The sequence below is a fragment of the Alosa alosa genome, chromosome 10 (assembly GCF_017589495.1).
Source record: "Alosa alosa isolate M-15738 ecotype Scorff River chromosome 10, AALO_Geno_1.1, whole genome shotgun sequence".
Classification (NCBI taxonomy): Eukaryota; Metazoa; Chordata; class Actinopteri; order Clupeiformes; family Clupeidae; genus Alosa; species Alosa alosa.
In genome coordinates, this window is record NC_063198.1 from 2983068 (window position 1) to 3008305 (window position 25238).

The 25238-nt window shown below is 38.6% G+C and overlaps 1 protein-coding gene across 6 annotated transcripts in view; it reads left to right on the top strand.

The window, feature by feature from the left end:
- Window positions 1-25028, top strand: part of pxk (PX domain containing serine/threonine kinase) — a 43729-nt gene extending 18701 nt beyond the window's left edge. For 3 of the 6 annotated variants that reach the window (XM_048254297.1, XM_048254300.1, XM_048254301.1), the window contains exons 7-18: window positions 3807-3881; window positions 4826-4930; window positions 5231-5332; window positions 5477-5638; window positions 9573-9690; window positions 11208-11286; window positions 11450-11498; window positions 11698-11775; window positions 11966-12052; window positions 12156-12219; window positions 17297-17356; window positions 23618-25028. In XM_048254297.1, the coding sequence (XP_048110254.1) occupies window positions 3807-3881; window positions 4826-4930; window positions 5231-5332; window positions 5477-5638; window positions 9573-9690; window positions 11208-11286; window positions 11450-11498; window positions 11698-11775; window positions 11966-12052; window positions 12156-12219; window positions 17297-17356; window positions 23618-23832 (1194 nt within the window). In that variant the 3' untranslated portion in view covers window positions 23833-25028. Of the gene's footprint in view, window positions 1-3806; window positions 3882-4825; window positions 4931-5230; window positions 5333-5476; window positions 5639-9572; window positions 9691-11207; window positions 11287-11449; window positions 11499-11697; window positions 11776-11965; window positions 12053-12155; window positions 12220-17296; window positions 17357-17759; window positions 17788-23617 lie in introns of all 6 variants that reach the window. The other 3 variants (XM_048254302.1, XM_048254303.1, XM_048254299.1) reach the window with 3 other exon arrangements.
- The last annotated feature ends 210 nt before the right edge of the window (window positions 25029-25238 follow it).

Sequence of the window (25238 nt, forward strand, 5' to 3'; positions counted from 1 at the left end):
TATTTAAAATTGAACAGGGAACAGATTTGAATGTTGGTAAAATATAATAAGGAGAATAGTAATAATAAACAACAATATCAATTCAATCAATAGCCTAATAAAATAAGCAATGAAAATGAGGGGAAAAGCAATAATAAAACAATAATGTTTATTCAATCAATAATATAAAACAATGACATGGTAAGACTACATTAAGGAGAATATCAATAATAAACAATAATGTCAAATTAATCAACAGCCTAATGAAAATAAAACAATATTATACAAACCACAACACATACAGTATTGCAAGCAGAGTACTGTATGTATGATGTATGTGAGTGATGGGGTCAGTGTGCTGTAAGTATGTAGAGGATGTGTGTTGGAGAAGATCCTGAAGACAATGTGCTGTGTATGTAGGGAGGAGGGAGGGGGGGGGGCAGTGTGCAGCAAGTATGTAGAGGAGGCTTACTGTAGCAAGCAGTGTGCTGTATGTATGTGAGGTGATGACAGTGATGATGTAAGGGTGTGTGTTTTGTGTGTGTGTGTTGGGGATGGGGTTGGGGATGGGGGTGGGGGGGCAAAAACATTAACTCCTGTAAGGCTGCATACAACTCAGGTGTCATTGTCCAGTCTGCCCCAACCCTCTGAAAGGTCTCACAGAAGTTTTCATTCTTCTGAAGAAGTTTTAGGGCTGACACTTTATCACGACCTGCAAATACACTTACAGTGTCGCAGCCTGTGTATGCGTGTAAACTAGGCAAAGCCTGACACAACTGTGAACCCAGACCACAAGCGAGTTGTGAGATGTTTATGTAACTGGTGCTATTCTTTGTCCCTGTCTTCAGGAACAGGTCACTTGTGAGGTAGCCAGGCTTATCACCAAGAAAGGAGAAATTAAGCCTTAAGGGTCATACTTCTTCAGGGGAAAAACTTAAGGTGTTTTGTGTTTACCCTCACCATGCCTCGCAGTCGCACCATGCGTGCGTGTGAAAAAAGGCCCGTCTGAAACACCGTCACGCGGCGCAGCGCTCCAAACGTTGTGTAATCAAATACACCGGTATGGCGGTATGTTAAAAATTCATATCATAGCGAAAATATACACCGGTATACGGTGTGAACCGGTATACCGCCCAGCACTAAGTGATAGTCAAATCCATGGGAGCGAATGGTCTCACCTAAGGAAGTGGTGTAAATAGAGAAAAGCAAGGGTCCTAATACTGATCCCTGAGGCACACTTGTGGTGAGGTCATGAGACTTAGATACCTGTCCCTGCCAAGACACGTTAAAAGAACGCCCTTTAAGGTAAGATTAAAACCAGTCAAGAGCTTTTCCACAAATTCCCAGTTCAGATAGTATAGAAAGGAGAATGTCATGGTTAACAGTATCAAAGGCTGCAGATAAATCTAGTAGACTTAATACTGATGACTGAGCAGAGGACTTAGCTACTCTCAATGCCTCAGTCAGAGACAGAAGAGCAGTTTCAGTAGAATGACTCTTGAAACCAGACTGCATAGGGTCTAGTAGATTATTCTGATAAAGAAAGTTACAAACTTGCTTGAAGACCCCTTTCCCCAAAACCTTTGACAAGAAAGGAAGGGAGACAGGTCTGTAGTTCTTCACCTAAGATATAACGCTTCTGTCATTAAGTGACATTCGGTTTTTGTCATAACAAGTTAAGGTTAGGGTTAGAGGTCAGGATTAGGGTTAGGGTTAGGTTTCATGTGTCATGACAGTGTCATGTGTTTACGACAGTGTCATGTCACTCTTATGTCACTCTTATGTCGATACTGTCAAGTAAAGTGTTACCCAAGTTTCTTTATATATTTCAAACACAGAGGTCATTCAATGTGCTTTACATAAACAAAAGCAAACAGTAATAGCAAATAAAAGCATAGAAGGGCAATAGTCAAAGAATAGTTTAAAAGGTAAAGATCATAATAAAAAAGAAAACATAAAACACACAAGGTAAAATCATTTAAAAAATAAAGAATAATTAAAAGACACAAGGTAGAATAATCTAAAGGCAGATTCAGAATTCATCAAAGGTGATTGCTCTAAGACTACAGGGGAAGCTCAGCCTCCTAAAATATCACGGAAAATCGCATCAAATAACACTATTACATTAGCTTCTAGCCTACTATTCCAAATAAAACATGCTGAAAACATGTTCATCTTCATGGCTAGTTTGTTCAGCAATAAGGTTTTGCCGGTCATTTATCGTGATTTTGCACCCGTAATACACAATGACGACACGATCCATAAAAAAAAAAACATGCAAAAAACCCATAGACGCTCGGCTTCACTGGACTTTCAATGGCACTACAGAGTGGGCTGATCTCAGTGCAGAAAAGCTACACATTTATTGGACAAGCGCCACAAAATCGTAATTTCCAGGGAAGCCCGGCGTCTCTGGGAGTGAATGGGACAGTGGGATGGCCCGGACGCCGAGCTTCTGTATGATGATTGGAGGAACCGTCATAGAGGCTGGACTCTTTTTGATTGACAGCATATGTCGCGATCTGACAGGAAGTGGTTCAAGTTCAAGGGATGTGTAAACGTTAGTGTTTGGCAGGTGAAGTCGAGAGGCAAGGCAAGTTGCAGTTCAAATTCTCATAATTTTTGGAGCAATACAGTCGGTTTCTATTTGTCTTTGTAAATAGCATAGGCTACTGTAAATAAAACCCTAATGTGGAGTTACAGAGTTTGTGACTTACTTTTGTTTCAGCTGTGTATTTAGGATAATATAACGTTAACGGTGTAGGCTACATTATGCCATGTCTGCCATAGCCTACTGTTTGGCTGGCCTATTCTGGGTTTTGGGATATTTTTTTCCCTCAAAGAACAATATAGCATCTTAATAATATTAATTTTATAATTAAATGGTTATAAAAATGACCATTTTTATCAGAGCTTCCCCTGATCCAAAGAGCAGCAATCACCACTGGAAATCATAGCTCAGTGCAGTTAAGTATAAGTATAAGTATACTCTTTTGATCCCGTGAGGGAAATTTGGTCTTTGCATTTATCCCAATCCGTAAATTAGTGAAACAGACACAGCACACAGTGTACACACAGTGAGGTGAAGCACACACTAATCCCGGCGCAGTGAGCTGCCTGCATCAACAGCGGCGCTCGGGGAGCAGTGAGGGGTTAGGTGCCTTGCTCAAGCGCACTTCAGCCGTGCCTACTGGTCGGGGTTCAAACCGGCAACCCTCCGGTTACAGGTTGGAAGTGCTAACCAGTAGGCCACGGCTGCCCAGTTAGCAGAAGGCATCTGAGAACAGTTTGATCTTAAGTCTAGATTTAAAACTGGCTACAGCAGGGGCTTTTTTGATGTCATCCAAAAGTTGGTTCCAGAGCTGAACCGCATTAGCCTGGTCCTACCAGACTCTCGTACATTTCATAATATACCGAAATCCCAGACAACGTACTGAAGGGAAATGAAAATTGAGCGGAAGTACGTAGCAGGGCGGAGCCAGGCTAAAACCGCATACATGTCGCAGCTAAAAGATGTAACAGATGTAACAGAAGGTTTTATTAACAGGTGTTTCTCCTGAGACCTGAGAGGTCGAGAAGGTGTACTGCTGAAATCATGATAGTCTTTTTTTAGAAAGGCTTGTGAAAAGCCCATTCTAGTAATCAACCCTGCTGGAGATAAATGCATGAATGAGTTTTTTTAAATCATGTTTTGACATCATCCAAGTTTGGCAATATTTTTGAGGTGGTAAAAAGCTGTTAAAATACCCAGTTGCCACCCCTGTTTGTAACAGAAGTATGTTAAATATAACACCTTTTAACAGATTTAAGTTCATTTTTATCCACAGATTGGATTTGGTCCTGATAAATTCCTCTCTGACAAAGATTTGGTATCCTCTATGAAGATGCTGCCTGCACTGTCTGTAAGTGTCTGATTACCTTTACACATAGAATTGTGATTGACTTCCACAATTAAGTTCTGTGTTGTTTGAACTGTGGTGTCTGGGGTAAATATGGTCATCTTGAGTAAAAACATACTAATGGTTACTAAATATATAAGTATACTAAAGGCACTGATTCATGAAGTCATTGCATTGCTAATGAAGCTGTGATGAGCCAGGGTGGCAGTTTGCATAGTACGACAAAAAACCTGTAGGCCTATTATCATAGGTATACAACAGTGTCAAATATATCAGTAATGTTTATTTTTTGTCTATATTGTTATAGAAATCTTAATTTATTTAATTCTGAAGAAGTCGCCACTGGTTCTTGCTGAGTGACCTTCAACCTCTTCCTGCTTAAGGGCACTTCTTTCATTTATACATTAGGCCTACCTTATCAGTAGATAGGCCTATAGCTTTTTGGAGATAGTTTCTGCCTGTTTTTAGTCCTTTGCGTCCACAACAAAAGCATTTTCATTGTGTACAAGGGGAACAAGCCATGAGTAGTAGGCTATTTATAAAGGCAAAGTAAAATATAAATATATCGCGACTCAAGGTAGAGCTCTAGAGTCGCCAAAAATACCTGAAACTGATTGCTTTAAAGTCTATAATGTTGGTTTGGCTTTTCATTGATTCACTAATCTGCCAAATTTCTAATTTAAATATTTTTTTTAAATATGTTCATGCCAAAAATGGATGCATGCGATTAATTTAGATTATTTAGTCACCGAGTATGTAATTAATTCGATTATTTTTTTTAATTGCTTGACAGCCTTAATTTATTTGTCTTGCAAACAGACAACATGGCAGTGGTTGCTGCCCTAACAATGTAAAGGGCGTAAGGGATGTTCAGGTTTTTAAAATTATGCCTCTGGAAGGAAAGTGTCATCTCATGTATGTATTTGTTTGTTTGTTTGTTTATCCAGTGTCCCTTCATATACCCCGTCACATTTGCCACCACAAATGAATCTTCTGCACTGATAATTAGGATGTTCAATGAGAAAGGAACACTGAGAGACCACATCTGTAAGGTAAGAATTCTGTCCTTTCACATTTTTCATTGATGTTGCACCTCTTTTGTTGATGTTTCTTTTTTGTAAACTTGTAGATGTAGCTACAGTATACGTGCCTCATGGTGGATCCGCAGTAACGTCTATAACGGTTTCGATTCCCGAAGTTGCGAGTCTGTGTCTGTGTCGGTTTTGGATAAAAGCGACACAGTCAACTTTATCAGTCTATTTTTCAGACATTTTGTGACAGAATATTTGTATAAATTCATCCCAGTTTTAAAGACTAGTGGTGAGAGTTTGAAATCATCTTTTTAATCCCAGGTGAAACCCAAAGAGCCCTTCCTGAAGAAATACTGTAATCCTAAAAAGATCCAGGGCCTGGAACTTCAGCAGATCAGGACATATGGGAGGCAGATCTTGGAGGTGAGCAACAAGAAGAAATTCAACTTTAGGACCACGACTGGATTTAGGATGGTGTTGATGTTGAATGCTGGTTATTTTGCAAAATTGCAATTGGTGTATTGATCTGAACAACGATGTGTTAAAATTTTGATTGTTATTTCATAGGCCCTGAAATTTCTTCACGATAAAGGATTTGCATACGGTCACCTACATGCCTCCAATATCCTAGTAGAAGATAACACATGCAAGCTGCTGGACATAGAGAATTCTCTTCTGGGTCTACCCTCCTACTACAGACCTTATGTAACACAATTCAGAAAAATCAATGTAAGTGCTTAATTGATCATCATGTTCATGGACACCGTCAACAACTGGGTGGGACAGTATTTCTGTTACCTAACGTTATACCCTGATTTAAGCCATTTATATTAACATGTATTCATTTAGGAGACGCTTTTATCCAAAGTGACTTATTTCAAGTACAGTGCCTATAAAAAAGTATCCACCCCCTTGGATATTTCCTCTTTTACTGCTTTTATAAATGGAATCTTGATCAATTTAATTTGGCCTTTTTTAACAATAATTTACAACAATCCCCTCTTTAATGGCAAAGTGAAAGCATTTGCGATTACATAAATATTCACCCCCTTCAAGTCAGCATTTACAGACAGGTGGTGCAATATAAGCAATATAACACATTCCAAGTTCCTTTTCCACTGCATGGTATCAGCTCAACACGCTTTTTTGGTTTTACATTAACAAAAACTGGTACCTGGTACTATTTTTGGTATCACCTCTGTTGAGGTTCCAAGCGAGCTGAGGCAATTCCAAAAGGTGATGTGAAAGTATTGCACGTTACTGATTGGTTGCTATTGACATTGCTGTGTTCTGGATAAGACTGTCATTTAAAAAAAAAAAAACCTTAGGCATAATCTACTGTGCTAGCACGACAAACACATTAATGTAACGCAGTCTAGGTCTGAAAATGGTCATTCACAACAGGTGCGTTAATTCAAATGAATAACTTCCTGCAGTTAAAAAAAAACGTGCATTCTATCTCATTATGAATTAACAAACATTTTTTCATGGATTGAAATGAATATTAACATATACATACAAACACATGCCATGAATCAGAACAAACTCCCCTTGATTTCCTCCGTTGTTGATATTGCTGTGTGTCCCACGTTAATGACGCCATGCTAGTTTCCTTCTGCAGTCCTACTGTATAGGGAGGGAAAGTGAAAACCAGCGCCCCAAGTGGTTGCGTTCCTATCGAAGAGCAGCTCCAATGTTAAGTCCCATAGACCTATTCTTAAAAAATATTATGAAGCCAAATCAGCGAAGTTATCCACCAAAAATATCTGCTAATATCTACTAACTGAAAATGTTAGAACCTATTTTGCCTTCTTTAAAAAAACTAAATTGCTCCTTTTGTTTCATAAACAGACTACAAAAGAAGGCATGTGACTTTACCCTTCGACTTTACTCACCGTAGCATAGTTTGTTTATTAGGCTGGTTAGCAGTGACACTTAACACTTATGCCAGCTCTTCATGTGAATAGGAGCACAACACAAGTTACCCTAACATAAAGGTAATCACTATGCGGTTTACATCCCTCTCCGTCATTACAAAAATATGTTAAGCCAGTCAAGCAAATTGCCATTTTGATCAGTTAGAGATGAAGTGCCCAAACCAGTGACGTCACATGCAACTGTAGGTTGTTATCACCATGTTGCAAAAAAAACTCAAAACAATTCAACTGATCCTAAAAATAAAGTATGACCACTAGAAGCAATAGAGGTGACCCCAATGCATAGCATATGGAAGGCATTCAACTAAGTGCCTAATGTGGACCGAGATATATTTTTTCTTAAAAACAATCCCATCACTCTGCTAAATCCCAAACTCTAGGAACGCAACCAGTAGGTGGTGATGAGATTTCCCTCCCTATGGCACCCAGCTACATTAAAGAGGGTACTTTTTTGCAATGGAAATGGAAAAGCTGGTACCATAACCGAGTAGAGTAGAGTTGAGCTGATACCATTCAATGGAAAAGGGATTTTAGTGCACTGTATCCTTGATTGTCTGCCTCCTAGTTGTCCCTGTCAAGGTTGGTCGTGGTCGTGGACATCTCAACAGGTGGGGGGGCGACGTCACTGGGGTGCAGAGCTAGAGTTCAGTAGGTTGACGGCCACAGGAAGAAGCTTCCTCTGAACCTGCTGGTTCAGGTGTGGAGAAACCTGTAACGCTTTCCGGAGGGAAGTGGGGTGAACAGTCTGTGGTTGGATGCTGCACGCCTTAGGCATGCATCGCTTGCCCTGTATGGCCTCGATGGAGGGGAGTAAGGGAAACGATGATGCGTTGGGTAGTTTTCACCACCCTCTGCGGTGCTTTGTGGTCGGAAGCAGAGCAGTTGCTATACCGTGTCATATACTGTGATGCAGTTGGTGAGGATGCTCTCGATGGTGCAGCGGTAGAAGTTCACCAGGATCTGAGGAGACAGGTGGATCTTCTTTAGTCTCCTCAGGAAAAAAGACGCTGGTGAGCCTTCTTGATCAGGGTAGAGCTGTTGAGGGTCCAAGAGAGGTCCTCAAAGTTGTGGACACCCAGAAACGTGAAGCTGGTATTACTATACTATACACATTTACTGCACTCAGGTGATCTCTATTTCAGTTTTAGGTCAGGGGGGGGGGGGGGGGCATTTATGCAATCACTTATTTTGCAAGATATTTTTTAATTAATTAACATTAATTTGTAGAAATTTGCTTTCACTTTGACATTAAAGAGTAGATTAATTATTAAGGGGATACATTATTGTAAAAAAAGGCCAAATTAAATTGATCGAGATTCGAGAAAGGGAAATAGCCAAGGGAGTGTGAATACTTTTTATAGGCACTGTATAGGGCCATTCTCCCCAGAGCAACTTGTGGTTAAGTGCCTTGCTCAAGGGCACAACGGTGGAAGCTGGGAATTGAACCCACAACTTGTCATGCTACTGCATGCTAGTCCAGCTCCCTAGCCACTATGCTACCACCGCCCAAGTCATAAATAGCATAGGCATAATATTATAACCTCCAACTGACCCAATAATCATATCATCTTGATGAATGAAACTGTTATAGAGAATGATTACATACGGGTGGTCCGTGTATGATTCGTTCATTTGATATTCAATTGAAAATCCAAAATCAAAAAAAGGAAAAAATTACTTGTTATTTTATTATTAGAATATGTGATACAAACAAACAAATAATGGTTTGTTTTTCATACTTTCGATTTCATGGTCAGATCAAAAGTAGAACATTCAGGGGTTTTGATATTTATTTTTTCCGATTGCTGTCACACAGAAATAATTTATTGACTTCCGTTGCCAGCCGCTGATTCTGTTGTGCAGTGTTAAATCAGACTATTAAACGATACAACTGCTGCCTTCCAATGACGTTGTCGACAATGGATCTGAACAGATAGATCAATAGAACATAGAACTACTTCCGTGCAATAACCTGGGCTGATACTACATAGGCCAGTCATTACTTCTATAAATCATGGGGCATAGCTATGGGCGATCACAATGTTTATAAATGAAACAGGCATGAGAAAAGGAGATGATTTTCTGACGATTCGCTAGGGATGGTCAAAAGACACTAAATCTAGCGACAAAATCACAAAATTGGCAACACTGAGCACATGTATTAAGGCCTAAAAGACCAAGAAAGTGACTTCGGATTGACTTCCAGGTCACAGAAATCGGAAAAATGAAATACATTAAATTTCGGCCCTGTGGTTGTTTTTTTTTAAATGTTCTACTTTTGATCTGACCATAAAATGTTACACTGTTAAATAGTCATATTACTCAAAATGAAATGAATACTTGGACAACACTCTATTATTTGTTTTGGCTTGGAGGTGGCTATATTTTGATAGTGAAGCCAAACACTGCCATTTTTACATTCCAACTACATCTTCACATTTATATATTTTGCCAATTTTGTTGCCTTTGCTTATCTTTATCTTTTCTGGTTGCCTAGGCACAATCTCAAACAACAAAACTAGTAGACATGTGGCACACTGATTGCGAACAATCCCCTGATTCTTTTCACCAAGTGTCCTGACTACTCTTCCAGCGCTTTAACACATTGGGCGCACTAAGAGAGCAAAGATATGTTTGGGCTAATAACTGTTGACAATTGTGTGATAACTGTGTGATACTTCTCGTGGCAAATATTATTAAATATTTTGGTCATTGATTTGTTGTAGACAACAGAGGCCATTGATGTGTACTCATTTGGACACTTACTGTATGAAATGGTATACGGAAGACCACCAGATACTTTGCCCTTGGACCAGCTACCTCCAGCCCCTTTCACATCTGTGGGTTAGTGAGCAACTTCTAGTCCTTTATACAGGTTTACACATGCATAAGGTACAAGGTACTGATTATGTGGTCTTTGGTGTTGTGATACTTTATTCATTCATGCTTTCAGTGTCCTGTCATGAAATCTGGAGCGCTGTGTAGCTTCTGTCAGCAGAGATCAGCAGGCCCATGACACTATACATTTCAATTTAATATAAAGTGACATAATGTGAACGCTAATTTTTGTCCCACAGTCCTCCACCCAGATTAAGTTTTGACCCTTTATAGGGTAGAATTTGGCCACCTCTGGTTTGTGGTATATGTAAAAAAAAGGTTCAGATGTCAAATTTTTATGTCAGAAAAACAAATGCAACTAAGATTGTAAGGTCTATGGTCTATACATGCTCATTGACTATATGTTGGGAGCTCTCAGTAGCAGACTTTAAAATGAGATTCACATGCGCATGCACATTACCCTACATCCCACCCTCCCATTACCAGTGAAACTAATCACATAACCCCTTGATATGTAGCTGGGTGTTGTTTTTCTCCTCTTATTAGACTACCCTCTCAGAAAAGCAGAGTTATAAATGCTTCAGGGAATCACATGACATCTTACTATTTGAAGTTGAACCAAGTATAGTGTGTCACTTGCCATCTATATTACGATTCTGATTTCATGAGCTCATTAATCATGAATGATTAATAAATACAGTGGCTATAAAAAGTAGTCACACACTTGGATATTTTCCCCTTTTGTTGCGTTTATAAATAGAATCTATAATGTACAAAAAACTCAAAGCTGTACAAAGATATACAAGAATGTACAAAAAAACAGACAAAGTGAAAGTGGTTTTCTACAAAGTAATGTTAATTAATTACAAATATATAATCTAGCAGAAGTGGTTGCATTGAGTGCAGTGTATATATGTATAGTACAGTAGTATAAAGACACCTTTATAACATATATGGAAATCCTGATTCAGTCTGCAGGAGAACTGCGACTTGGTAGAAGATTTACAGTGAAAACTACATAGAAATGGTTTAAAGATAATAAGGTGAATGTTCTTGCATGGCCAAGACCTTAATCTATTAGAGAATTTGTGGATGGACTTGAAAAGCGTAGTTCTCACCCAGTCCCTATGTAACTTGACAGAACTTCAGCAGTTTTGCAAAGAAAAATCGAGTAAAATTGCAATATCCAGATATTCAAGCCTAATTGAGACCTATCCACGCAGACTCTGTACTGTTATTGCAGCCAGAGGTGAATTTACTAAATACTGACTTGAAGAGGGTGAATATTTATGCAATCGCTCATTTTGAATTGTATATTTTTAATTAATTAACATTACTTTGAAAAAATCTGTTTTCACTTTGAACTTTTTTTTGTTGTAAATTCCTGTCAAATCCAAATTATATTGACCATGATTCCATTTATGAAATCAATAAAAGGGGAAAATATCTAAGGGTGTGCATACATTTTATAGTACTGTAACTAGTCATGCAGTTTCTGATCTGCTTCACTTTGATCCCCTCAGTGCCTGTGTTGCAGTCCATTCTGTCCACTGAGGCCTGTAAAACAGGGATGCCCTCCGTTCTACAACTTTTACAGACACCGTAAGTCACACCCCATTCTCCCCTTTTCCCATCTATTGCCTCCATTCATTTACTCACATCACACTCGCTAAACATTGTAACTTACTGCACAGAATTGGTTTCTTGCCGTACAGACACATCTCTGACTGTTGATTTGATAGCACTCTGCATTGGTTTTAAACAGACTATTCAATGATGTGTTGCTGTTTAACTCGGAGAAGGCCCAGTTCAAGGTAAATTATTTCCCTGTAGGCGGTGGTCAGATGTCTTTTAGTTATAACTAACAATACCTTGATTACATCAACTTTATGTGTGTATATGTATGCATGTCAGCATGTATGAATGACTATGTGTTTTTGTGTGTGAACTCTGTGTGTGAAAATTACACATGAATTATGTAAATTATTAATTACCCTTTTCTCCCCAAAATAGATCACCACCAAATTAAAAGAGGCATTGAAAACTGCCAAAGACAGCCTGGAAAAGAGACTTCAGGAGGAACAGAAAATTGTCAGTTCTGTGCCATACCATTTCATGCTGTGTAGAATTGGTGGTATTATTGGGTCTAGATATAGCAGTATTCATGCTAGTTGTATAAGTCATGACATAATGCATCCTCACACCCAATATACATTTACTGCCCCTTTATATAAACAAACAGATATAAGATTTAATAGGGCAGTGTGTTTTCTGTCATTAGATTCATCAGCACAGAAGGTTGACCAGAGCACAATCTCACCACGGTTCAGAGGAAGAGAAGAAAAGGAGGAAAATTCTAGCAAGAAAGGTATACATGTGCATGTCCCATATGATGCACCCTCTCAGTTATTTGACCTTGTGACCCAGTGAATGATCACATTATTTTGCTGACCGAAATCTTTTTTCTTTAGAAATCCAGACAGTCAACTTATGAGAATGAAGAGGACCTCTCTGTGAAGTACAGTAACAATTCTGGTAAGTGAAGTACAGTAACAACTCTGGTCTTTATAATGGCACCCAGAACAGTTAATAGTATCTTTTGGATTGTTTCTGAGCATTCTATGGAACAAAACATGGATGTATTCAGTGAGGGGGAAAATTCCCTAGGTGTAATAAAAACTTTCAGCAGACACTCACATTATTCCTGCACAGTGTGTGAACAAGTTAGTTAAAGCATACACACAGGACATTTAGGCTCAATCCCAATTCTCTGTTTAACCCCTTCCCCTACTTCGATATTTTACAACATATCCCAATGGTCGTTACTTGACATCAGAAGCAATCGCTACCTGTAGTTGATGCGAGGAGTCAGCAGCAGTAGGTTATGCAGCATTCATATCAGACGAGCGGTAAAAAAGCTAAGAGAATTTTACTGCTGCTGGACTTAAATTACATTTCGGACATGGTATGCTGCCAATTTGTCTTGTGATACTACGTGTCACCACCAGAGGAAGTGCAATTGAATTTTGTTCCTATGTGCAATGACAATAAAGGTATTCTATTCTATTCTATTCTATTTCCGGTGTATCAGACATGGAAATGCGTAAAATGCATGACTTTCATGCAAATAATGATGTGCTGTTAACATTCGCAAAATAGATTTTTGAAAACGTCCTCATGTAGAACAGGACCTTTAATATATGATCACAAGATTGAATGCAACATAAAACAATTATCGTTTTAATATTAAAATCCTTACTAATGCCAACATTTTATATTAATGAATCTCTCAACATTTTATATTAATGAATCTCTCGGTGTGCTTGTTTTTCTGGTGTGAGCAGTGTATGTTGGGTATTTCTCTTACCCCTTGGTTTCAAGAACCTTTAGGGAATGTTCCCTGATGGTTATATTAAGGATATATTGGTAACACTTTATTTTAATGTGTCGCTGTTACAGTGTACTTACCTAATTAGGTGCAGTGGTACAACCTGTGTAACAACATGTACTATCAGGTACTATCATTGTACTTGCATAATGTATTTGTGGGTACCTACATATAGTTGTTACAATGTAATACTGAGTGCTTTTACAAAACTTTGCCAATTTGCCTAAATTTTCATCAGAGGCAAAGAGCTGACCTGAGACCTGCTGGATGGGGTAAATCGGATCATGATAGATTTGATATACAAAGCATGCTTAGCTCCAGTCAAGGCCTCATTGTCTTCAGTGTACATGCAACAGCTGTGCTGCTACAACCTTGTTACTCTTTGATACAGTGGAATAAACTGGAACAGGTCTTGTCTTGGAACAGGTCTACTAATTCACATGTACTGTGTGGTGTAACAGCAGACACGTTTCAACACATCAATTACAGTACAGGATGCATAACATCATTGACAGGATGTATATATGTAGATGTAAGTACTTAACTGGTACACTTAATTTTAATGGGTTTATGCCACTGTATCAAAGAGCAATAAGTGTGTACCAACACAGTTGATATATGTACTATGTAGTGAATTAGTAGACCTGTTCCAAGACATCGAAGACATAACATACATGTCATATGTACATGTAATTAACTGGTACACTTAATAGGTTTATTCACTGTATCAAAGAGTAACAAGGTTGTAGCAGCACAGCTGTTACATGTACTGAAGACAATGAGGCCTTGACTGGAGCTAAGCATGCTTTGTATATCAAATCTATCATGACCAGATTTACCCCATCCAGCAGGTCTCAGGTCAGCTCTTTGCCTCTGATGAAAATTTAGGCAAATTGGCAAAGTTTTGTAAAAGCACTCAGTATTACAATGTAACAACTATATGTAGGTACCCACAAATACATAATGCAAGTACAATGATAGTACCTGATAGTACATGTTGTTACACAGGTTGTACCACTGTACCTAATTAGGTAAGTACACTGTAACAGCGACACATTAAAATAAAGTGTTACCGATATATTTTTTTATCTACTATCTATAGTTTTGTGCAACTGTCAAGGAATCTTTTGGGAACGTTCCCTGATGCTTATATTAACACTGTGAAAAATGGGTCTTTTTTGTCTTTTCCCCCCAAAATTGCACTGTGCATACTTCAGAGGGCACTGTTCCCACCTCTTTTGGGGCCTACCATCAAATGCTTGACCTCTTAAGAAAGCTCAGACTCTGTAGTTTCTCAACAAAACAATCAGAATAGCTTTGGGAAGTACTGGCACCGACTTACATATGCTAAAATATTGTTTTTTTTTTTTATTTCTGCCAGATAACAAGCATCTCTGAACTGACCACATTTCAGCCCTCTAGGTCCCCAACCTTTTATGTACCATGGACCGGTTTGATTCCTATTTTTTGGGGGGGTTCCATGTTCCATATGTGTTGTGCATGCATTACTTGAAAATAACTAGCTCCAGTTATGTATGAACAGTGAAGGTAAGATCTCTTGTGAAAAACGTGAACTTGAAGAAGTGAAAATTGAACAATATGAACTATGAATATTGAACAACTTGAAGCTACATCTATAAGTGTGAACATGCTTAACAAAATATGGGAACAAAACATGGGAACTAAACGCGCATTTGGAATAATATAATCAGTGGGAGCCCTGCTTGTTTCCCTGCAACAAGAAGCTTCCATCTGGGGGTGATGGAAGACAGTGACACAGTGTGTTTGAAATGTCCAGTCGATTGCGCAATTTGTCTAGTTGCAGTCATTGCCGAAAACCCGGCCTCGCATAGATACGTGGTGGGAAACGTTTTCAGCGCTTTTACGGCTATCTCGGGATATTCTGCTTTGGTTTTGATCCAAAAACCCGCCAGAGAGGTTTCCTTATACACACTCTTAAGACCACCGTCATTTGCAATTTCGATCAACTGCTCTTCCTCCTGCGCTGACAAGTTAGGACTATTCGGGATATTGACAAATGGGTTGCGGACCCACTCATTGGTTTGCCGTGAATCTTTGAAGGATGGGAAGTAACGCTCAAACTCATTTGAGAGCGCAACAAGGTGATCGCGCACCAGCTCGCGAGAGAAAGGGCCCTGCCTCAGTCTCTCCCAAAACCCCACTACTTTTGGAACATATCAAATACACCCTGGTCCACTCGTCGTCCCTACAAATCAAGCTTGGCTTTAAATGCAGCTTAACTTTATCTGCCAGTTTAAAGACAGTCGTCATTCTCCCCTGGAGTGACAGGTTGAGGTCATTAAGCAACCCGAATATGTCACACAGGTAAGCGAGTTTTGACACCCAGTCCTCATCACTAAAATGTGCAGCTAACAGTGACTTTTTTTCTGCTCTCGCAACTCAAACACTCTGGCCAGTGACCTGCTAAAGATGCTTGTTTTTTGTTGCTCATTCTAGCAGTTTAGCTAACTTCGTGTGACACTACCGTTCGCCAAGAACTGATCAAGTAAAGTGAGCTGACCTGAGGCTGCGCAGCGCTGAAGGCAATATGTAAAAGTGTTTAAGGCAGGACAGACAGACGTAAGAAAATAGACCTCGCAAAATGCAAACATGCGTGCAATCAAACAACTGCATATAGGCCTATGCCATGTACCGGTACCGGGCCGCGGCCTGTTGGTTGGGGACCGCTGCTCTAGGTCACTTGATATGACTTTAGAAACACAACTGAGCCCTAGCACCAGGTCTTGTGAAGCTGTGTGCAAAAGTAGATCAATATAGAATGAAAAATGAGTACTTTAGACCATTATTTACCAAGGTATGCTCATGCGTTTTGTAAAATGCCCTATGGAAACTCTCCATAGGACTTTTGGTTACCCAAAATGCATACTGACAATACAATTAAAATGAAAAGTAACACTGAGGTTTCTTGTAGACTATTTGGATTGTATATCAGAGGTTCTGATATAGAATGACTACACAAAATATGGAATAATTACACCAAAGTCTATTTTTGCATTTTCCTTGTTGGTTCAATGGATGTGTTAAAGATGAACTATACATCTGCACAACTAGTATTTGATAAAACAACATGAATATTCAATTTCTATGGATTCCTGTGAATATTTCAATACCCAATATGCTGCATCTACTTATTGCTAAGGATATACACTGTAGCTAGAAGATAGGGAAACACCAAAGGCGGAGGAGGGGGAGGAGGGCATTTTTGATTAAATTTAATTGAGACATCGCAAGATTAATCTGACAATGTAAAGCACTATACAGATTGTACATGGAAAAGGTTGTCATGTATGGATTCCCAAGAGTCCAAGCTTTCAGATTGTGTTTAACATTACTATACTACATAGCAATATGGTGAATACAATTGATTTTGAATGGTGGGGAAGGGGGGTAGGTGTTCCAATGATGGAACGCTGTTCTTTAATGATACATTTTTTTATTCTTTAATTGACGTTCCCAGAACAGTTTTGTGCAACAACTGTCAGGGAACATTTTGGGAATGTTCGCTGAGGGATTAACTAAGGTCGAATCTTTGTATAATCAGTGGAGTAGATTGCCTAGCAACAATAAACTTATGTTAGCTCGACCCAAAGGTTCAACCAAAGATAAGCTAGTATTATACTTTTAGCTCTCCGTCTGGTTCGACCACGGATTCAATAAAGCACAGTGCCCGCTTAGTAAGCTACAATTTTTCTCTGCTTGTTTTAAACATGGTTCAAAGAACATTCCATGAACATTCCCAGAACCAAAGATTTAACCATGAAGGAACGTTCCAGCGCTGTCAAGAAAACTTTCCTGAATGACCGTGAGTGAACGTTAGCAGCGAACGTTCCTGTATCCCGTAAATTGTATCACCACCCAATTGTGCTCCTTGGCTGCGAGAATATATGAATGATGAGATGAATGATCAGTAACTACGATGGTGCAACACTATGCTGCAGTGGCGCCATGCATGAACAGACATGTAGTACCACAAAACTACTGTAGGGTTAGTTCAGCAATTTTGCCCAGCCCAAAGTCAAAGGATTCAAAACATACATAAAAGTTAAATATTTACTACGTTTAGAATGACCAACCATGTTTGGAGTCATAGAATCAACAGAAATGTGTGCCCTTTGGGCATTGTTCTGGAAGTTTTTCTGGAGGTGAAATGGTGTGGTTGAGCCCTACTCTCCCTTGAAACAGGCTCAGGTGCCAGCTCCCCACCCACGTGCCCCTCCTCCCCTACCCCACCATCGACATCAGGTATGTGCCCTGCCCACCATCATGACGTGCAATTGTCAAACCTGCCCCTGTGGTATTAGATTTCCTTGCTTGAACCTCATGTAGGCAAGTGCTCCCCCAACTAGTGACCGGATGTGCAACGCTCACAGCATGTTTAGTAAAAGTCTGTTGATTTAACAATGTCACTAAATGCAGTTTACCGATTTTTGAATGTTAGAACTAGATAGTGATACACATTTTAGGGTTTAACATCAACCTACACTGTCTTTCCTCAGTCCTCATTATTTCCATCTAACTTATACCTCACCATCATCTTATCTGTCTGTAGAATGTGTATTGTTGATTCCGCTCATAGTAAAAAATGAACAGTAATATGTATCTTCCTCTCCCACTCCCTCCTGCCCCTCTGCTGTCTTCCAAGTAGAGCATGCACCATTTTGAACGTGTGTGGGGTAAAGTAATTCAATAATGATTCCTTCCTGTTTTAGGGTGCATTTTTACCTGGTAATAGCATTGGACATTATGCTATCAATAGCAACTTGACACCTCCACCTGCACCTGCCTACACACTTCACTTATTGGATATCACTTCCCTGCTTGATAAGCAATTAAACACATACAGAATTTCTGATGACGACGACCAAATGTGTTATTTCTTTTACCTATGCGGCATTAAAGACAGGTCTTAAATATCAGTGATACTCATTAGCTCTGTTGCTGTCAGTTAAGCTTGTTTTGCATGGCAGTGAGCCACAAATAGTGCCATGCCTTTAGAATAGATAGACACAAATAGAAGCATGGTGTAAATCAGTAAATCCGTGGCCTACTGGTTAGCGCTTCGGACTTGTAACCGGAGGGTTGCCGGTTCAAACCCCGACTAGTAGGCACGGCTGAAGTGCCCTTGAGCAAGGCACCTAACCCCTCACTGCTCTCCGAGCGCCGCTGTTGTTACAGGCAGCTCACTGCGCCAGGATTAGAGTGTGCTTCACCTCACTGTGTGTTCACTGTGTGTTGAGTGTGTTTCACTAATTCACGGATTGGGATAAATGCAGAGACCAAATTTCCCTTACAGGATCAAAAGAGTATATATACTTACTTACTTATATACACAGCACTTTGCTAACTGGGCAGTGATCCCTCTTTTATATTAAGATATTGCTATCCAGATTTGCTATATTGCCAGATATTCTCCCTCACACACACAAAACCTAACCTTACAAAATGTAGTAATGGCATATTGTCTTTCCATTAGTCTTGTAATAATATATAATATTGGTATGTAATGTCATTGTATCTATTAATATTCGGTTAAAAAAGGAACTGTATATTTCAGTTTGTGACTTTTAATGAGCCTAGAAGGGGGTCTTCCAGCAGCACAGCATACAGCTCCACCCTCTCCATTACACCATAAAAAACATACACAATTTCATGGCAAAATTCATAAATCGGTTAATATAAACCTCAATCAATCAATCAATCAGTAAAATTACCAGTAGGCCTATTAAAAAAAACACTATAACACACCAGCCTACAAAATTTGCCTGTTTGTTGCAAACTATTGCCCAAAATATCTCTGTGGGCTTTCAAAAATGATGTTTTATGATTGTTTGTTAGTATGGGCACAGTTTATGCAGAGATCATCCATTGAATATCAGATCTTGCATATTGAGTGTATCCATACCTGTGCTTAGAGGTGTCGACTCGCTATCAGATAGGAAAAAATCCAATGCCAGGTGAAAACACACCCTTAAAGTTGCAGCATACCCTGTCCTTTCAGCAGAAACACCTGACCCTCTCCACACCTTTCCTCAGAAAGTGCTGGGGTTCTCCACATCCCTTCACATTACTGTTGGCTAGTTAAAGGAACACGCCACCCAATGTCAGTAGTAATATATGTTCTTACCTTAACTTTCACGAGTTGAGTCATACCTCTCCCGTGTCACATGCACTCAAACGCTCTGGTGCGCGGCTGGACTGTGTTAGCATGTTGCTATGCTAGCAGGCTTTGCCGTAACTAGCCGTAGAAGTAATCAAAAACATCCACGTTTTCCCGACTTAAATACAGTTGCACGAGTAGTTGATAGAAATATATTGTCCAAACATGCTTGATTGCATTGATTTTTTTAGCTAAATAAACAGGAGAACTACAATGTTTTGTTCAGTGAATCTTTTGTAAATTGCTTTACAATTTCGACCGGGCATATAGCCATATTGCCTCCATCTGCCTCAAGCGAGGCAATAGGCTTTACAATTTTATCATTGTAATAAAAAACGCAGAAAGATTCACTGAACAAAAATGCTGATGTGGTACATGAAAATTTAGCTAAAAATGTGGAGAATGCAATGCAATCAAGCATTTTGGACGATATATTGTCACAAGCTGGCAGAATAGGCAACAGGCCGATGTGCGTTTTATTTGGAGACTGTTTTGCGAGACAGAGACTGAGTTTGCTTCTGATATTCTGGGGATAGGCTACAACATAGCCAATGTACGAATTTAGCCTTTTAATATATTTTCTGCATTGGATCAGTCTTTCTAGAACAGGCAAGGGCTTTCTAGCCTCACGTCAGCAGCGCTGCATCACCCATATAGCCTACATTAAAACAACCAGCGGATGGTGGGCGGGTGCGGTTTTGAAAATTGGTCAAAAACTTTGGTGCTGATGGATGGATGGATGATAAGTTTTGCTATGCAGTTATGGTTGAAATAATAGCCCATCAGCGCATCTCTAGTGTGTGTGCCTCTCTCTCGCTCAGAGGGGAGGGAGAGGCTGAGGGTCGATCCAGCATGGATTCTAAACTCTGTGGTGGATAGGATCTACAATTAGGTGTTAACAATACTACTACGCTAGGTCGAAGTACTCCCAAGTGCTATTAGCCACATTGTAGTTCTCCTGTTTATTCGCTTGGAAAATCGCCATGTTTCATGTTGCGCGGGCCGTGAGACATTTCTATCAACTACTCGTGCAACTGTATTTAAGTCGGGAAAAACGTGGATGTTTTGATTACTTCTACGGCTAGTTACGGCAAAGCCCGCTAGCATAGCAACATGCTAACACAGTCCAGCCGTGCACCAGAGCGTTTGAGTGCACGTACCGACACGAGAGAGGTATTACTCAACTCGTGAAAGTTAAGGTAAGAACATATATTACTACTGACATTGGGTGGTGTGTTCCTTTAAATTTAAAGTGGTCTGAAAAAAGACATTGTAATTGAAAATTCACTTTATTTTTTGGTAGCTTAATTGACTACAATTTAAATTTGTACAAGAAATGTGCTGCTTTGAACAGGGTTAATGCAACTTTAATGTATCACAATCTGCAATTCAAATTACTTTTTGGAAATTTCAAAGATAAATGACTTATCACCAACCCACACATGCAACGTATATGTCCTAATGACAAAAATGTGAATTACTCTTTGAGCATGTGCTTTTTAACATGTTGTGGATTGTGATAATTTTGTGACCAGGTTAATTTGAGAATTTGCGAAAAGTGAATATTATTTTGTGCCTTTGTAGTTTTTATTTTCTTGTTTTTGTTTATATTTTCAGCTTACTGCTCAGATGAAGAATAAATGGGGAATGCCACTACAAAATGAGTCCTATGTCGCTAAAATGAAAAATAGATTATTTCATATTTGAAAAATACAGTTTCTATTCTTTTTAAACAAGTGCTCATTTATTTAGTTTCATTCAGCAAATTCAGAGAAACAAGGGCAAGGAAAGAGCAAGCGGCGACAACAAGCAAAAAATTACCTTCTGAGAAAATCAGCTGTTTACACATTAACGTGCGGTAGCATAGCCACCTACTTCATTCACCTTGACTCTCCTGTCTGCAAAAGAAATCTTATTTATCCTCACATTTGGAGTGACTAGCCTAGCTCATGAAGAGGTTATTGCTGTAGCCTGCTAGAAATGACTCAAACCAAGGAAGATAGTAGCTTTGATTAGGAAATTAAAATGAGTGTCTGTAGGCTACGTAGGACCAAACCAGACTTTGTGACAAACGTTTCATCTAAGCATTTATTTTGCCTTCAAAGTCATATTTTGGGGTTGTTTTTCAGTGTAATATTTCGCTGAGAGATGCATTAGAGGTTAAGGAATGTATTTGTGGTCAAATTAGAAAAATTATATTTTCTTTCAAATCGCTATATCTCCGATTTCATTTTAGCGACATAGGACTCATTTTGTCGTGGCATGCCCCAAATGGCCAGAATTGTATGCAAGCAGTTATTATTACATTAACTACTAAATCTATTAAAGCCATATTCACACACTAGGGCTGGGCGATATAAATTATATAAGAAAATGTTATGTGTTTTCTGAATGGCCCATATTAGTATGCTAATGCCCTGCTGAATGGCACATGGGTCATTCCGTGTCAAATCAGATAAGGTTGTTGCTGTACCGTCTCCGATTTTTCTTCATATCTTTTTCAGACCTCGAAATTCTTTAATTTTTACAGCTTGAAAAACATGTGCCATGTTTGTGACTTTTAATGAGCCTAGAAGGGGGTCTTCCAGCAGCACAGCATACAGCTCCACCCTCTCCATTACACCATAAAAAACATACACAATTTCATGGCAAAATTCATCAATCGATTAATAAAAACCTCAATCAATCAATCAGTAAAATTACCAGTAGGCTTATTAAAAGAATACTATAACACACCAGCCTACAAAATTGGCAGAAAAACCTCCTAGGGTTTTTCTAGGGGGGAAGACCAACTCAAAAAAGCATGTGTAAACAATTTAAAGTCTACTAAATGTTTCCTGGCTTTCAAAAGGTCCCTAGATTTCAGAAAAATGTGCATTAAGTGTGATTATTGAGGGTATTAAAAAAACAGTTTTGCTTTTTTCATTTGGTATCAGTCACTATTTCCTCTTCAAATACATCAGTTTATTAATGTTTTCCCACAATTTGAAGTCTCTACATGAAATGACCATGACAATAAAACAAGGCGTGTTTGTATATGGAAATAGCTAAGTATATTGACATTTACTGTTGTATTGTCCCATTCACAGATTAAATGCATGCAATGCATGTAGTTACAGGTGTTTACAGGTAAATTAAACATTTACAATAAAAAAATAGATTTTAGCACCCCCTGAGGTGAAACAAAACATAGCATTTTGCTAGTAGAGCCCAGATAGAGCCCTATGACTTTAAGTACATGTAACAAAGTAAACATTACTGTATGCCTTACTACAGCAATTCCCTGTGTATTAGTCACATTATGTATAAACCTTATGACCTGTGAAGGACCGTCATGACCTCTTGAAATACCTCATTAGCTATCTAATTAGCCTTTGGTTGGCATTTCATCATTGAATTGTTGCCTAATGTTAATCAAATTATTGATCGAACATCGTAAAGTAATATTATACAAATACTAAGATTAAGATTTAAAGATGGGGGATATAAGAATGTCTTAAATTCAGTTTATTCAGTTCATTCTATTTGAAGTATTTTTTTACATTCATATTACAAATACTAAGAATAAGATTTAAAGATAGGGGATTTAAGAATGTCTTAAATTCAGTTTATTCAGTCCATTCTATTTGAAGTATTTTTTTACATTCTGAATCAGCTTGAAGTAAAAAGGAGTCTTTAAGTTAAGGAATCTGCTGTTCATAGCCAAATTGTAGGATCTGCAATAGGATACATGTGACAATATAAATAAATGAGATACATACACATACATACATAAGTGGGCTCATTAATAATTAATAACAAGTTATTTGTTTAGTAAGATGAGAAAGGATGGAATAAAATATCTCTTAAAAAAAAGCTTTCCCTAATTCTTCCTGAAAGGAAATTTTTAGTCATGAAACAAAAAAATGTAAAAGGTTCTGAACTGCCAATGTTGCTTTCCTCCTGTTTTTTATGTGTACAGCTCCAAACAAAAATGATGGTAAAAAGTTCTTGTATTTTTAGCCTTGGTGATATTCTTCCAATTTATTTACTGCAGTTTATGACTGTATGTCAAAACTACTACCACTGCACTGCAGCCAAGGTCATCATACGATGTACTTCACATGAATCATGCACTTAACAAAAGAAAAACACAAAAAGCTGTTTTTCTCCGTTTGCCATTTTACCAGATACTGCACTTTTGGTTTTGTACTGCAGAAATGATAATTATCAATTTCATGATATTTACATGATCAATCATGATCATTTATTTTATCATATCTCCCAGCCCTAGCACACAGTTGAGTTTGATGTTCTTTAGAATTAGCTGCAGAATGAACTGAACAAGTGCTTTCTGATTGACATAGGAGCCTCCGAGGCACCACCACCTCCTCCTCTTCCTCCCCCTCCTCCTTCTCTCCCTCCTACTGTGCTGTCACCGTGTGATTCTGGCCCTCCTCCCCTGGCTTCTCCATCATCAAGTGGTTTGGGCCGTACTGCCCTTCTCAGCTCTATCCAGAGCTTCAGTAAGGGCAAGCTGAAGAAAGCAGAGACCCAAGACCGCAGTAACCCCCTCGTTTGAGGAGCAACCCAGCTCTACACTTCCCTTTGCTTTATCTTTGTCAGGTTCTTTGTTCATTGTTATGGTATTTCAGGGTAAAACACATGAAGAACAGGACATACTGCTTTGTATTTATAAAGATAAAGGGGCAAACAACAAATCTTAATCTGGTCTTCCAGTCTCTTCAGTTGTCCGGCATCATGAAATGCCCTCTTTGAAAGGCTTTCATAATCTTGCTTTATTGATGGAATAAACCAGCATGAGCTTTTCAATTAGCGATTCAATTCTTATCTGAATGTTTGACAGTTTTACTCTAAAAAGATGCCATGGAGGTACACATTTGAACCACCTGATCCTGTGTTTTTATTATTATTTTCGTATCATAATTTTTACAGCTGCAAACCGGGCTTTCAGTTCACATCTGCTGCATTCTTTATTTTACCTTATTTTATTGTGTGCCATTTTAATCTCAATCACATTTCTATGTTTATTTGAATATGCACTCAAATGAAACAGATGGTTTGTTTGAGTTGTGAATTTGTGCCACTTTGTACCATTGTGCCTATATGTATATAGTATAAATATGTAAGAACTGAAGTGGATTTTGCTTCTTTGTTTTCCATTTTGCGCCATGCCAAAAACACAAGTTTATTCACAAACCATGTTCTGTGTCTACATTTTGCTTCATGCAAAAATGTCTATGTGCATTGTTCAGGAATTAGCATGAGCGTGTTGCTCAAAACTAAATTAGACAGTAGTAGATGTCCAAATAGTCTGCAAATTGCCATCGAAGTAAAACTCATTTGTATATGCATTTGTATGTATTTAACATAGCAGCAAAACAAGCTTAAGAGATAAATGCCACAATTATTTTTGTGTTATATTGAATATATAAGAAGTTTTATCTTCTCTCTATAGCACTTTACCACATGGTCTCTCTTAGTGGTCTTGAAAAGAGTTTACAATGATATGAAATGTATTGTGTTATACAGCAGAATAATTCTTTTAATATATGGTGTTGGTTATCTGCCTTTTGCTGAAACCCTGTACATCTTCCACAACCACTGTTTGAAGCACTTAAGGTGGAGCCTCAAGCTGTTTTTACTTAGTAGTAGCATAGAACATTTTTGCTTGAGTTGTCTGAAAACATTGTGTAGATATGAATATTATTTTTGATGGAATGGTCATTAAATTTTAAATAAATCTGACAAGATTTAGCTTGGTCTCTACATTTACTAACTTTTCAGCTTATTTGCATTTATACATTTATTTATTAGCTGTTCTACCGGCAGTCACACATGTATTTAATGCTTCACTCAGTTCTGGAATAGTTCCTTATTCTTTTAAACAGGCTATGGTTACACCTTTGCTAAAGAAAAGTACCCTTAATCCAACGGAGGTAAAGAACTACAGACCTGTCTCCCTTC